This window comes from Pygoscelis adeliae, unplaced genomic scaffold (genome assembly GCF_000699105.1).
Source record: "Pygoscelis adeliae isolate BGI_AS28 unplaced genomic scaffold, ASM69910v1 Scaffold131, whole genome shotgun sequence".
NCBI lineage: Eukaryota > Metazoa > Chordata > Aves > Sphenisciformes > Spheniscidae > Pygoscelis > Pygoscelis adeliae.
In genome coordinates this window covers 721,717-736,427 of record NW_008824058.1, presented here as the reverse complement: position 1 = coordinate 736,427, position 14,711 = coordinate 721,717, and the positions used below count along the sequence as shown (strand labels likewise).

Here is a 14,711-nt window from a genome sequence, read left to right as displayed (position 1 = left end):
GGAATGCACTGAGTATATTAGCATCAAAATGAACTCACCTAAATCTGCTATGCAGCACTGTCCGTTTTTCTTAACAAGGATATTTTTGCTCTTCAAGTCCCGATGAGAAATGGCAGGCTTCCCCTGGGTTCCAAATATCTCTATGTGCAAATGTGCAAGACCACTAGCTATTGACAGTACTATGCGTAGGCAGCTGACAGTGTCCAAGGTAGTGAGCTGTAGATAGTCATACAGAGACCCCATTTCATGGTAGTGGGTAATTAACCACAACTGGGTACTAGAGTTTCTGGAAGTCATATCAGATGCAATAAAACCTAGAAAGAGGAAGAAAAAAGGAGAAACAACAAAATAAAATGACAGAGCTCCTTCAAGACTCCCCCAAGAAAAGAATCAATACTACTAGGCCGCTCTTACAATTTAAAACTCTGTTTAATTAAAACTTTTCCACAATTGTACTGCACTGAAAACAGACTGCAGATACTACCATGATGAAGAGAGCTGACATATTCTGGAACTTTAACTCAAGTCTGTTCACAAGAATGTATTTATGTATTTTGTCAGTCACACCAAAACACAACCACTTATTAGGATGACATACTTAAAAAAAATTGGTGGTTTTTGGGTTTTGGTTTTTTTCCCCTTCTTTCTGAAGGACTTAGTGGTGAGGAATTTTCCAGTTAAACAAAAAGACCACCAGGTTGTAGCACATCTGCTGCTGTCCACTCAACAGGATTACACTGGAGAGAAGCAATACCTCAAATAGGCAAGTCATAATTAATCATTTCCATTTTTAAGGACAACAAGCAGGCAGCACAGGCTGCTGAGAAAACAGTTAAACACGTTTCACATACGTATCACATCCCGACAAACAGACACAGTATGTTGTGCTAGCTTCACACTTACATCCAAGGTAAATCTATTTGGAGCACTTCAACAATCAGCCTTGACATGTGAAAAGCTTGCTGTCCCCTTCTGAAACGTCACACCCTTCTGACCAAATATAGACTGAAAAAAGCACACCTCACCACAGCAACAACTTCCTCTCCAATGATCTCTGATTGCTTAAAAGGCTGCAGACGGATTGCTGCAGCCTGGTAATTTATCAGAGCTATAGGACTGCTCTGAACTGCTATAGGCTCCAAATGCCTGATCTCCTTAACTGTACACCAGCTCACAACAGAGCCACGGGATATAAAAAGTGGCAGATGGCTAAGGAGAGTGTGGCAGCACCAGAAGATTGGCATACCAGAAAACAAAGCATAGTAATTCTTCTACTTTAAATGCTAGACAGTTCAACCGGTGTGCAACTTACTTCCATGGTGAGGTAAGGCAGAGCACCTTTATGCATCATAGCTGTATTTCACAATGATTTTCCACAAAGGAACAGGGAAAAATTTCTCTTCGGAATTCATGAACCTCAAGAACTGCTTTCAAAAAAGTGGTGTCTTAAAACTGAACCCAAAATTCAGGAGTAGCTCCCTTCCTGTTACCTCTGAATTTATTGTGTATCAGCACACTGTTGACCTCAACAGCTTTAGCTGGGAAGCAACAAAAGTTTTATTCCTAAGTTAGAGGAACAAATCATGTTTATTAAAGCCCACATATGACATTTGTCAGAAAGAACACCCACTACTTTCTCTCTTGGAGTCAGATTTCTGCACAATGTGACACTTTTGTAATCTGTGATATTGTTTAATATTGCATCTAAAAAAATTCTATAAAATAGCCAACAAATTTGACAGTTATCAAGAAAGACTAAACACAGACAGAGGAACATGGGAAATGTGTAATGTAATTTCAGCCAAGTTACTTGCTCTCTCGGGAAGCAAAATTCGATAATTCACATTTCAGGAGGCCCCCAAATTCTTTTTGTAGTAACAAACGAACTGCTTCAGGAAACATTAGACAAACGTCAAGCAGGGTGAGCTATAGCAAGGAATATTCTCTGACAGGAAACAAGAATAAGGAGCCCAAGTAAAACTAATTGAAGACAGACAGATTGTGGGTGACATAATGTCAGCACACAGAAAACATGCTGCTGCTTTTATTTATAAAGGTGGCACACCAGTGAAGGAAGGTCATGTCTACTAGGAATCAAAAGGACTGCTTAAACTTCAGCCATGGTTCACAACACAAAAAAGCCATTTTCTAAATTCTCAGAACTGAGCACACAAGGTACAAGGGATGCAGAAGATTCAAAATCATTGTACTTTTCATATTCACAGGGAAATGAGATACATCATAAAGGGGCAACTATAGTTGAAGTTTAAACACCAAAGGAGCTTAGTTTGACCCTAAGCAGAATAGTTAGACAGAAGAAAATAATAGATTCATACCGCAGTTTATTCAGGCACAAGGAAAAGTATTCAAATATTTAAATCTCATTATAAACTCCTCCCCACTTTTTTTCCCTTTATTTCTCCCAGGTAAACTGAAGTTATAAAAAAAACCCTAGATCCACTAGAACTTCTCCACCTAACACATTGCACAATACTCTTTTGCCATTTGGCTGCCCTGCAACATGAGCTGCAAGGCTGAATTCTTAGCATGCGGGTCTGTGGCACCTCCATTCTTCTCTACACACTGTGCTGCCAACAATTGATTAATCTGGTTGACTGCTTCTCGCTAGAATATTTCTGCAGGAGGACAATGATTCATGGTTGCTACAACACTTTCTCCAGTTAAGACCCAGACTTCAGCACCCTCCAGCAAGTCTCCCCCTTAAAACTTCCCTTCAACTGTTTATCACAAACACAAGAGCCTAATCTCAGTGATTGCAAGCTATCCAGCAAATCTGCAGTGCTTTGCAAGTGAACTAATCAGTTAACTCACCTTTACGCCAGCTACACTAGGAAACATGAACATGGTTGTTCTACTTACCTAAAATATTTTCATGCCGCAGCAATACAGTGTTGTACAATTCAGTTTCCCTGAACCAGGATTTTTCATCCCTAGAAGAGAAGATCTTCACAGCAACATTTTCTCCTTGCCACTGACCCCTCCAAACTTCTCCATAACGGCCCTTTCCTGGTGGGGGAAAACACACAGTAAAAGTTGTCAACTAACAATCTTCATAGGGCAGAAGGACAGGATTAGCTAATAGGATGGAAACTCAACAGTCATGGTCCAAATATCACACTGATGTAGTCTGATCACACCTGCATACACTTTTTACCACTTTTACAGTCACGCTGTGCTCCACTGTCCCTTAATTTTTCCTGTTTGTTTCAACTGCAAGCTCTGAGAGTATGGATCTCTCCTCCTTGCATGTTGGTACAGTATACAGAGTGTTTGTACTGGGCAGGTGTAATTATTCAACTACCAGCAATGAAAGCACTTTTGCAGCTTAAGCAACTCGGGCAACATACTACAAGGTCAGTGTACACAATACAAATAAATCTATGAATTCTGAAGTTAGGAGGACAGGAAGGATATATAACGCCGGGGATGCAGCCCTTATAGTTCTATTACATCATCAACCCTTGCAAAAACAATCAGCACAGCCAGACACAAAATGCAGAATGACAATTTAAAAAAAAAACACAACAAAAAAAACCAAAAAAACCCACCCACAAACAAAAAAGGATAAAGAAAAACCCACAAAAAACCCAAAACCCAAACCATGCACCCCTGTCCTGTGGAACACTGTCTGCATACCAAGCTTTTCATCTAAATAGCTTAGAAGAACGTATGAAATTATCAAGTGCCCAACAGCAAAGCAACATTCTGGACAAGGCACACTGGAAAGGTTCTGATCATTGCCCTTTTCATTGCGGCCTCAATACGACAGCCTCAGGCTTCGTGCAATGAATTGTGCTAGATTTGACAACTATAAATATCCAAATTCCGCCCTTCATTGCTCTGCCGTACAGTGTTCTTTAGAGGCACATATGAATCAGCAGCAGGTATAACCAAATGAAGAGAGATACCCAACACTGATGCCTCAATGCTGTCACCCAGAAGAGACTTCCTCCACAAGCACTTTCATCTGGTTCTGCTACATAGGCTAAAACACATGGTCTCTGGAAATAGTGCCAGCCTGAGTTAGCTTGGGAGCAGGCATAATTCCAGAGACACACTCACACATATATACACGCACAAAAAGATATGTCTATATTGCAGGCAAAATCATCATGCATATCATATTCTACAGTTTCTGATGAACAGAAATTGCAGAGCATCAGAGGATGTACACTTGGATTTAATGCAAGTGTGAACATTTGTGCCTACTCAATACATACTATAAGCCAGAAGCAAAGAAACACTAGTAAAATGTAGGCCCAGTCCCTATAGATTCGTCTGTTTTAGTCTGGGGCTTGATTTAACACCCTGATGAGTTAAAACTTCATGACTTACAGAAAGGTGTTAACCCATTCTGAGTTCAAATCACTGAAGCAGCAGCATAAAACATATTTAAAAGTCTTTTTTTTTCTCTAACAAAATCAATCATTATCATGCCTTCCTCACCTCTTTAATGCCAGTATGGCATCTTAGCTCAATGCCTCTGCCTCAGGATAACTTTGACCCAAATGCTTCCTAAAATTACTAAATTAAAGTTTAACACTATTCAATTAATAATATATATATATATGCTGAAGAAAAATTTAATGGATCCTTAAAATTAACGCTAAAGTCCTGAAAAAAAAGACTAAAGACCCAGAAGAGTTTTAGGGAAGAATTACTAGAGAGATTCTCTCTTTTAGGGGCAAAAAAGCAGCAAGAGTATATCATTGCCCGCACAGTCCCAAAGCAACATGCAGAGCAAGTAAGCTACAAACCATTCGTGTTACCATTCTAATGGCACAGAATCACACTTTTTTTTTTTAAATGCCACTTTGCTTGATGCTTCAACTCCAGATCTCAAATCCAGATGATCCTTTTCTAATTCTAAAGCTTTCTAATTGAACACCATTTAATGAACAAATTTTGTTTCACAGTTTGACAGTTTCAAACATCAAATTGAGCTTGCTTTTCTAAAAACATAGTTTATTTCGCTTACAAAGTACAAACTAGGCTTGTTTGGGTATTTTCTAACCACCTTACTTAAGCTTACATTTTTTTAATCATAAAGTACAGATAATATTTGCCCCCTTCTTCTGCATAGATCTGAAAGGAATTTTTTCACTTCACTTTCCAAAACTAAGTATGTTCTGTAAGCTGAAGCCTGAAAAGTTTCATATATTATATAAGCAACTGAGGAAAAACAGAAAATTAGGATGGGAGATGCTTTCTCTCTGCATTTGTTACCAAGACTTGGCACTATATGTGAACAAGATTTATACTAACCTACACACTCTACAAGTGTGATCTGGCGAGCCACCGTTCTTTGCACCAAGAAAGGAAGTCCAGAACCACTTCCAGACGTGCAGGAATGATCCAATAAATCCTGTTCAAAAGGAAAAGCAGAAGTTTATAACCTATGAGAAACTACATTTTTCTCCCCCATTTAAATACACAACGGTACACCACTTCACAAGATAGGTTAAGTCAAAACTCATTGGTATCTCAATGGCTCAGTGACACCATTTGACCACTCAGGATCAAGACATACTGTTGCCATCACCGTACAGATGGACAGAGAATGCTCTTTGCAAGATTTACCACTTCAAAGAACATCCCACACATACAAGAGACTGGTAGGGGAGCCATAACTTACGTGCAATAACTTTCTTTTGGAAGTTTTACACACAACAAACAGCAAACAAATCAAGCATTGTTTCATTCTCACATTTCTTATTCTGTCTCTATCTTTTATTTGGCATTTAAATATTTGTTTAATAAATAAATCATTTTGTTTAATACATGACAATAAATTTACTGCCTGTGAACCTGGAAGCTCACTCATAGCTGACGAGCTATCTGCTGTAGTGAAATTCCACCCTTTTTCAGCACTTTGGTGTTCTCTTACGTAGCTTATGCTCTCTCAATTCTGTATGTCACCTATTTCAAAAAGGTTAATATCAACTTTTTTCCCCAGAAATTTTCTATGTCTTGCAATAATTTGAGCTACCTCAGTAAGAAGTAAACTTACTTTCTCTGATTTCTCCTATACCCAAGGCCTTCATCCCTATATAGTTAGCAAAAAGAAAAATAGCATTTACTTTTGAACAGTCACACAGCCTTTTCCCACTCTTCCAGTTACCTGTGGTTTCTTCCTAGTAAAGATGACTAGAAGGGCACAGCAACACAAACGTGTTTTCACTAACTAGAGCTAAGGTCATGTCCCAGCCCCACCAATCTGTGGTATCAGATACGCTCAAAATCTATTTTACAATTCCCTAATGCATGTTTATTCATAGAAAGAGACATTCAGAACCTTGAACTTTTTTTATTAATATAAACAGACTCTAGAAACAGCCACAGCTGACAGTTTCTAATTGAAATGCTAAGACAGATAAAGCCAACACATTCCTGTGATACAACTTGCTTTTCAACACCTTTTTAATCAGTGGCCTGCACACAATTCGTGCTCAGCTGACCATTTTGTCTAAAGTAATATGGAGAGGGGAGTCAGTTTTGCTGAAAAAAAACCTACAGACAGGTGTCTTTTGGGTCCATGTGAGCTGAGTGGAGAGGCTGCAAGCCCACACCTCACGGCACAGGGCTCACTGCCAGGGATGCCTCAGAGGCACCCAGACTGGAGAGGCACCTGCCCGTGGGGACAAGCCAGCTGCTGACACCGCTGCCCGCCAGCACAAGCACCTGCCCCACCAGCCACCACACAGCCTGACGGCACGGCCGCCTAGGACACCCACGCCGTCCTGCACCAGCGAGTTGTGCCACTTGCAGCCGTAGCAGTGTGATCTTTCAGTAAGGGAAAAGCATCACTGGCTTGTCAAATGTTTTCCTCCAACTTTTAATCACACATTTAAGGCCACTGACTTCACCGGGGCTGGAGCCTTGCTTCGCTGCTCCGCCCTCCCGCCAAGCCCCCCCTGCGAAGCATGCTCTGGCAAGAGGAGCAGGCAAGCACCCCAAAACTGAACCCTTCTGGGAAAGGCTGAACCAGCAGGTGGGTTTGCACAGCAGCCCAGGCCTCCCCATTGCCCATGCACCATCCTCCCCACTTTTGAGTCTGAGCATGAATTTATGAAACTCTGTGCCCCTGCAAAGCAGGGCTTCAGCTGTAACAGAAGAGGAGGAAGGCTGCTGCAGCAATCTTCACTGCTTTGCTCCTGTGTGCCCCACTTTACTTTTGACACAGTGAGATCCACTAGCAAACTGCTGATTAATGGCACCCAGTGCTATTTGGGATGTCCCAGTCTCTCTCACTGACCTGCAGACAACATTCCAGAGAAGAACAGGTATCCAATATATCCTGTCATACCTGTCAGACCCACACAGATGCCCTAAAAACCACACAGCACTTAATGTCACCAGACACCTCTGTTTTAGCAATCAAATCCCAAAAATAAGTGCTAAAATTAATTTAGTGACAGTGAAGAGAAACCAAATCATGCAATACTTTGCTGTTATGCAGGTAATCTGCCAGATCAAGATTTGTAGATACATCCTCTGCAGTATGGCAACAACTGCTAGCTGCAGAAGCCCGTTACCTTTGGCAGGAAAGAGAAGGGGAGAGATCCATGTTTTGGTTAGGGTTTATTTCACATACATTACACAGAAAATTGAGATAGTTTGGGATTAACAGTTCTCCAGGACAGGCTCTTTGCTCATCCCTCACTCTGCCCCCATCCAGTTTCCTGTCCTTTTCCTCCATTACATTTTCATCTCCTCTCTCCATCTTAGTCCCAACCTTCCCTCCCTTTCTCCTTTGCCATACACACCTTGCCCATTTCTCACCCCAGCTCCCATTTCTGCCCTTGCTGTCATTACTCCCTTGGCCCCGCACGGTCAGCGACCACCTCCCCCACCGCTGCCCGCTCCCCAGAGGCGTGAGTGCTGCACACCCTCCTCCTCTCCACCTCAGCCCTGTGGCCAGAAACACTGCAAAGATGCCTTGGCTCAGGGAAGAAACGTGCTCTGTCTCCACGTGGAGCACCATACAGCGTCCACAGGGCAACAGACTCACATGTCTGTTGTGAGTCTGATCTTTTAAGCCATAAGCTTTTGAGGTGGCTCAAAACAGAGAGCCCCGAGAAGAATGGCCACAAGCGTGTCTGGCACCACAGGGATTTCTCTGATAAATGTCAAGTCCCCGCCCCAAATTACAACTTCTTTAAAAGACAACACCCAAATAATTTATTGCAAGTCTCCCTCCCTAAAGTGGCTGAACCACACCAGATGAACAGTCCCTCAAAAAAAAAAAGTCATCATTCTGTGGTAGATAAGTCATGGGAAGTTTTGGCCCAAACTATTCAAGTTTGGTACAGTTACTTATAACTGAAAACAGTTTTAAAATAAACAAGGTGATAGGAGTATTACCTGTATCACCTACACTAGGTATGTCATTGATACTCCAGAAAATTTTCCATAACAAGTCTCTCAAAAGTTTTTATCAGTTTCCAGTAATTTTAGTGCATGTAAACTGGACTTTAACTGTAAGCTTATAAAAAACATGAGTGAGATTCTAACTGAATGTTAAAATCCTATGAGCCTTTTAAAATGCTAATACCCAGCTACTTTTATGGCTAGGACTTCCGTACTAGTTCAAAGCATTAACAACTGTATTACTGGACTTTTTTTTTCCTTTACAAAGGAAAGTAGGATTAAAAAAAGCATAAGCATAATCAACTTTCTAATATTTCCAGCAAACTGCACTACTGGGCTTTAACCAGATCCGATGAAATTTCATTTCTACTAACAATTTTTTTAATGAGTGCTCAAGAAAAAGATAATCTAAGTGACAGGAGACTGCTATTTTGCTTTTTAATACAAACTGAGAGCTCATTTTCCTTCCTGCTTGTATCAGAGGCAAAAAACACCCCCAAACTTATCTGCAGCGACTGTAAAAACAAGATTTGAAGAGGCCACAGCTCTTTCCATTCCCCATTAGGAAGCCTAGGACTTTAAGCATTTGCTACACTACAAAGACACTAAATGTAAACTAATGTATAACAAAACCAGCAATTTAAAACACACAATGGAGAAGAAAAATCTGGAATTTAAAAGACTTACTGTTTAGATGAACATTTAGAAACAAGGAACTATCAGTTTTTTATTTTACATTACCAACACTCAAGAGGCACACCAGAGGCACTGCAATCATAAAGCTAAGAGGGTCTGACAGCTGAAAACAGAACAGCTCCATTAGACCAAGCCTTTACAGTTAGCAACTTCTCCAATTTCTTTTAAAAAGAATTTTGATTTCTTCTTCTCAGGCTTTATCACCATTTCCAAGTAACATTAAATGACTTGAAGTGCAAAAGGCTTGCAAATGGCATGGAAATGGTCTTGCACTGATAAGAGATAAGAGCTGGCAAAAGCTGGAAGTCAGTGCTTAAAGACAGATAACCAGTTGCACACATGCCTAGTTCATGGTGAACATACCAAGACTGACTGTTTTAAAACAGTAACACAGAATCAAGCCTCATGGGCTAATTAAAGAGAGCCAAAGGCATTTAAAAAATTACCAAGTACAGTTTATATAGGGCCAAGCTGAAGCAAAATAGCAGGGCAGTAGTAGAAAGCTGCTGCAGTTTGCACCACACTTGATCCTGCAGTTACATGAAGCGCCTGGACGTATCAAGCTCTAAGAAGGAGGCAATTTCCATTGCTCCATCTTACCAAGGAAGCTATAATTTAAAAGCCAAAACTCTGTTATTAGAGCGGCCACCCTGAAGTCCCTCTAGATCGGTACCTTGTCTCTGACTGTACCCAAAAGCAATGCCCTTAATTAGGGTATTACAAGTGGAGTGAATTGGGGTAGTAGACATATAGGAGTATTAGACATGGAAGTATATAGGGGGCATTGTGATATTAGAATATTGAGATACTAGAAGTGGAGTGAATTAGAAGCAAATATGGGAATACTTTAACATACATGATACTTTCTTCTAATGCTCTCCCAGCCTCCAAGCACATTCAGCTCAAGGACTTCCTTAACTGGATTTTTTTTTTTTTAATGTGCTTAACACCATACAGTCTTTTATTCCTGTTGCTCTTTGAATGTATACAAACCTGTAGCACCTAGAAAAATCGTCGGGCAAGGAGTTCCATGATTCAATTACCACTGTGTTAAGAACCACCTTCGTTATTTTCAAACTTGCTCTTACTTGCTAATTTTGATGCCTCCTCCTGTTATTGCACTGCAGAAGGCAAACAACTGATTTCTATCCATCCTCTCCTTACCCCTTGTCATGTTGTGTGTCTCCATCATACCCCCCAGCCCCCTAAGAGAACCAGGCTCTTCTTCCTGGCTGAAGCACTGGTTTACTTACTCATTCCCCACATAGGCTGTTTCAAAAACGCCTATTGGGGCATCCAGATGACCAGGAGTCCGATTACACAGTTTTAATCTATTCTTCCTCAAAGAAGAATCCTTCCTGCTCCAATGGTATCCCTTACTGGCCATCTCAAGCCCTGAAAGCTTACTTGTCACGTCATACTGTCTTGTGAATGAAAGGGTTTTCCACGTAACTCTTCCAGCGCTTATTCACAGCAGTATTTTATAGAAACATCTCTGCCTCAAAATAAAGAGATGCAAGAAATAGTTTCCAGCTCTCCAAAACAGTTCTATTTTTTGAGCAGTCCCACAGATCTTTCTTTTAATAAATTCCCATAGCTGGGCCTGCAAAGTGGTTGTCAACTTTCAGTGAGGAGGTGCAACCATTTTCTGGGGTATTTTTTTTTTGGACATAGTCAAAACTGCTTCCCTAGTTGGTAGTAACCAACACTTTCTAAGGAAGATATTGAAGGTTATTCCTCACTTAAAGAAATACCCATTTCAGTTTCTCTCTCCTACAGAGAGAAACACAGTCCGAAACACAGAAAGAAAATACCCAATCAATGTATTTAGTAGCATATTATTAAAAATATTTGTGTTTTGGACCATTTTTCTTTAGCCACTTTTCAACCCTGCAGTGAAAGCGTGTTATGGTGGGAAAGCACCAAAATGGAAAATGTTTTCCAACCTCTTAATGTTGAAGAGATTTTATCTTAGAAACGCAAGGAGGAGAAAACTTTTCCTCTTTGCATTGGTTTCAGAAACAAACACTCAAGCTGCCTCTGAAGCCTTACTTGCTCAGTTTCGATAAAGCATGGGAAAGCTGCTGGGAACACTTTTTTCCTGGCCTCAAGTGAAAGGGTAAGATATGTTAAGTCTTTAAAAAGGAAACACTTCCCCATGTCATTTTATTTTCCAGAGACTGTGTGAACAAGAACGTATTTTAAAAACTGAATTTTGAGTAAGCAGTTCTCATTTCTTAAAATTCCTACTGCTCTTCTGTCAACAAAATTTCACTAGTTTTCTAGTCATCCAAGAGCCCTTCTACTAAGATCATGGGAGTCAGGTTTGAAGTTTTTGAAAGTTACAAATATCTGTATTTTCTTCTCCCCCTAGCATCACATCTTCTCAAACTTTTCAGGCTGTCTTTCATATATCAAAGATGCAGTACATTTTTACACCTTTCATATCACTTCAGGCTACCCAACAATCAGGCATACTCTGTTTTGCTCTTTAGACATTGCTTCTAGGAACATAAACAGTTTCACTACAGTTTATAGCCATTCTCCAGGTCAAAGGAGCTATACTTGCAAAAGCCATCTTTTGGTTAAATTTCATTTAAACTACGGCTTTGCGAGCATAGGAATGTCACCACAGAAGTCCTGATGCTAAGTGGCATCCCCTGGCAGCAAAAGGTCCTGTTACTGATGTGGCCATGTCTGGAGGGTACGAGAGGGGAGTTTGGAAGTGAAGAAAGCTCACAAATTTTCACCATGCACACAGGTTACTTACTGCCAACGTGCTGTCTCCAACATTTGATGCAATGAGTCCCTCAATTGTACCATATTCTGCATCTCTAGAATTGAGCCTCTCCATATGGTTTTTCTGTATTCTCCGGATGATCAGCACAGCTACTGCAGAAAAAACTATCAACACTATCACAGGAGCCAGTATTACAATGATTAGTGTTTCCATGCTGTAACCTGCAGCTTCTCCTTGAAAGGTTTGCCCTTGGAAAGGAGAGGGGAGGGGAAAAAAAAAAAAAAAGAAAAAAATAAAATTTGCGAATTCCCAGAGAAAGTCTTTAAAACCAGTAGCACTGACACCAACATTTAACTTGGTAGCCACCTAGTCCCAAAGAGAGGCCATGACACAGCCAGAGCTATGGGTACACACTTACACAAAGGATGCTACCACAGCAACTCCCTGCAGAGCTGTCAGAACAAGCCCCACCTGTGCCTGTGCAATTCACTCACAGGCAGTAACTCAATCCTGACCCTGACTGTGCGCTTTAACCCCTGTCATTCATCCAGCAATACAGATCATTCAACCTGTGGACGTCAGATGTGTGCCAGTGGGCCCCAGGGTGGGAAACAAAATAGAAAGGGCCTTACTGGGTTGATTAAGCCCTTACTTTCGCTAGCACTGAAACCATCTCATCCCCATCACATCAAATGAAAGCCAAACCTTTTTTCTTTCTTAAAATTCACTGCTTATTAATTAACCTCTCACCTTTAGAAGAAGGCAACTGTGCAGTGATATTCATGTTGCACAGGTGTCCTTGGCAGCACTCAACAGCTTGGTCAGGAGACGGAGGTGTTTTGCACGTCATTTTCCCTTGTTCGTAGACTTGGAAGCAGCCTTTCTGGTAAACCTTAGCACCATCATTAATGCTCAGGGAAGCAAAACATTGCTGGCCTTGGCAACGATCTCCATTCCCACAGGACATGCCTTCACACACACATTCGTATTGGACTGTATTTGGCTTCAGTTCATCATCTGTAAAAGGGGAGAGTTGAGGAAAAAACACCATTGTATTCTTAATAGCTTCAGTAATATATAGATAACGAAATCATTAGACAATAAAACCTTCTGTTTAAGGGAAGAAATATTACTTGCAGCTAGTGCTGAAGAACCAGCAAGTAGGAGCTAATGATACTAATTTAGCCGTTTCAGCAAGACAAAGACATGAGCTTGCATCATCAAAGAAATACCACTCATATCTGCCCACTCCAAGTACTCAAATTTCGAGAATTCAGTGACATTTTACGTCACCTCTCACACACAAACTACTGCAGCTATACAACATGGGAGGATCATCTACACAGGGACACTCAGCAGAGGGAAAAAACCTAACAAATTGTGAATTTAAAACAGATTTGCTAAAACACATTATATTTCTATATGGAAATATTCTCAAGCGTTCCAGAAGTGACTAACTAAATCAAATTAAGGCCATTTAAATTTGCAGCGGAAACAGCTACACAGGATTTAGCAGGTTTAACTAGCTTGCTTGAAAAGTAAATCTGGACCAACTTTCCCAGAAAGACAAGCCTTTGAGGAATACCTTGCAAGTCTGAGTAACCACGGAGATAAAAAATAAAGAGAGAAGCAGCACACACTGTCAGCAGGTACAACACCTCCCTTCCAACTCCAGATGCTTCAGCTAAGTAAATGGAAGAACTTTTAAGAGAACATATAGAGTAGGAAATGAAACTTCTAAGTTCCTCAGCAAAGTGTCCAGAGATCGCTAAGCTGGGAAAAACCCACTCTCTCTGCACAGAACCGCACACACTGCCACTTTCAGGAATATCACATGCCTTTAAACACACAGCACTGGGCCACTCCAGTCTCTGCAGGAGAGGACACCACTCTTGACTAGCTACTGGAGAACACTTTTCTTCAGTTTCCCGGAAAATACAGGTGCCCATGGTGGTAAACAGCCACGTGCATTCACAGCTGGCAGAAAAAAGAGGCACAACTGTGAAGGACAGAACAAGTCACTTCTGTTACACACATCCCGTGAGTACACACACACACGTTTATGGCAACTTAACTCATATTTAAGTTCTCTTTTTCAGTACTAACACACAAGAAAAATTTCCAGCCACAAATACAGTGGATGCTTCTAAAATAGCAGCTGAGCATACCACACGTTGGACTTTTTCAATCCTATCATTAGAGTCTGCCCACTGGGAATATAACACAGTTTGTCTTCCGCTTTGTTTTCCTCCCCTCTTCCCACAATGAAGAAATACACAAATACAATTTTCCATTTTTGAACCACTAGCAAAAACTAATTAGGGATCCTGAAATCAGACAGTGTCTGTCACATTGATTTCAAGTACTGGTATACACAATCCCAGTCATACACATACCAAGCAATAACTTTGCTAATTTTGTGGGAATTAAAAAAGAAAAAAAAGAAAAAAATTATGCCAAACGTTCCTATAATCAAAGTTCTGTTCCTTCTCCTCCCACAACAGCAGCAGTAAAACACAACTGGTATTGTAACACACAAGACCTTAATCTTGGTTTGTCTGGCTGGAACTGCCAAAGGCATTCAAAGCCAGAGATCTAAAATGGACTTCCTCCCAAGGCATGGTCACAACCTGCCTAGAAGATCTGTACCTTTGGTAAGGACAGCCTTGTCCACACAGCCCTTTAGGACCAAGGACTTTACCCACTCTTTGCTGGGTAAAAAACTGGCCGGGCCCAAAGAGTAGTGGTGAATGGAATTAAATCCAGTTGGCAGCCAGTCACAAGTGGTGTTCTCCAGGGCTCAGTATCGGGGCCAGTTCTGTTTAATATCTTTATCAGTGATCTGGATGAGGGGATCGAGTGCACCCTCAGTAAGTTTGCAGAC

At 40.9% G+C, this 14,711-nt stretch overlaps 1 protein-coding gene across 1 annotated transcript in view; it reads right to left on the bottom strand.

Annotated features, from left to right (window-relative positions):
- The window catches only part of ACVR1 (activin A receptor, type I), a 35,398-nt gene that overhangs the window by 12,821 nt on the left and 7,866 nt on the right, over nt 1-14,711 (bottom strand). Inside the window, exons 2-6 of the mRNA XM_009334025.1 lie at nt 12,578-12,844; nt 11,858-12,075; nt 5,287-5,386; nt 2,881-3,027; nt 39-314 (exon numbers count right to left, since the gene is read on the bottom strand). Of these exons, the coding sequence (XP_009332300.1) occupies nt 39-314; nt 2,881-3,027; nt 5,287-5,386; nt 11,858-12,075; nt 12,578-12,844 (1,008 nt within the window). The remainder of the gene's footprint in view (nt 1-38; nt 315-2,880; nt 3,028-5,286; nt 5,387-11,857; nt 12,076-12,577; nt 12,845-14,711) is intronic.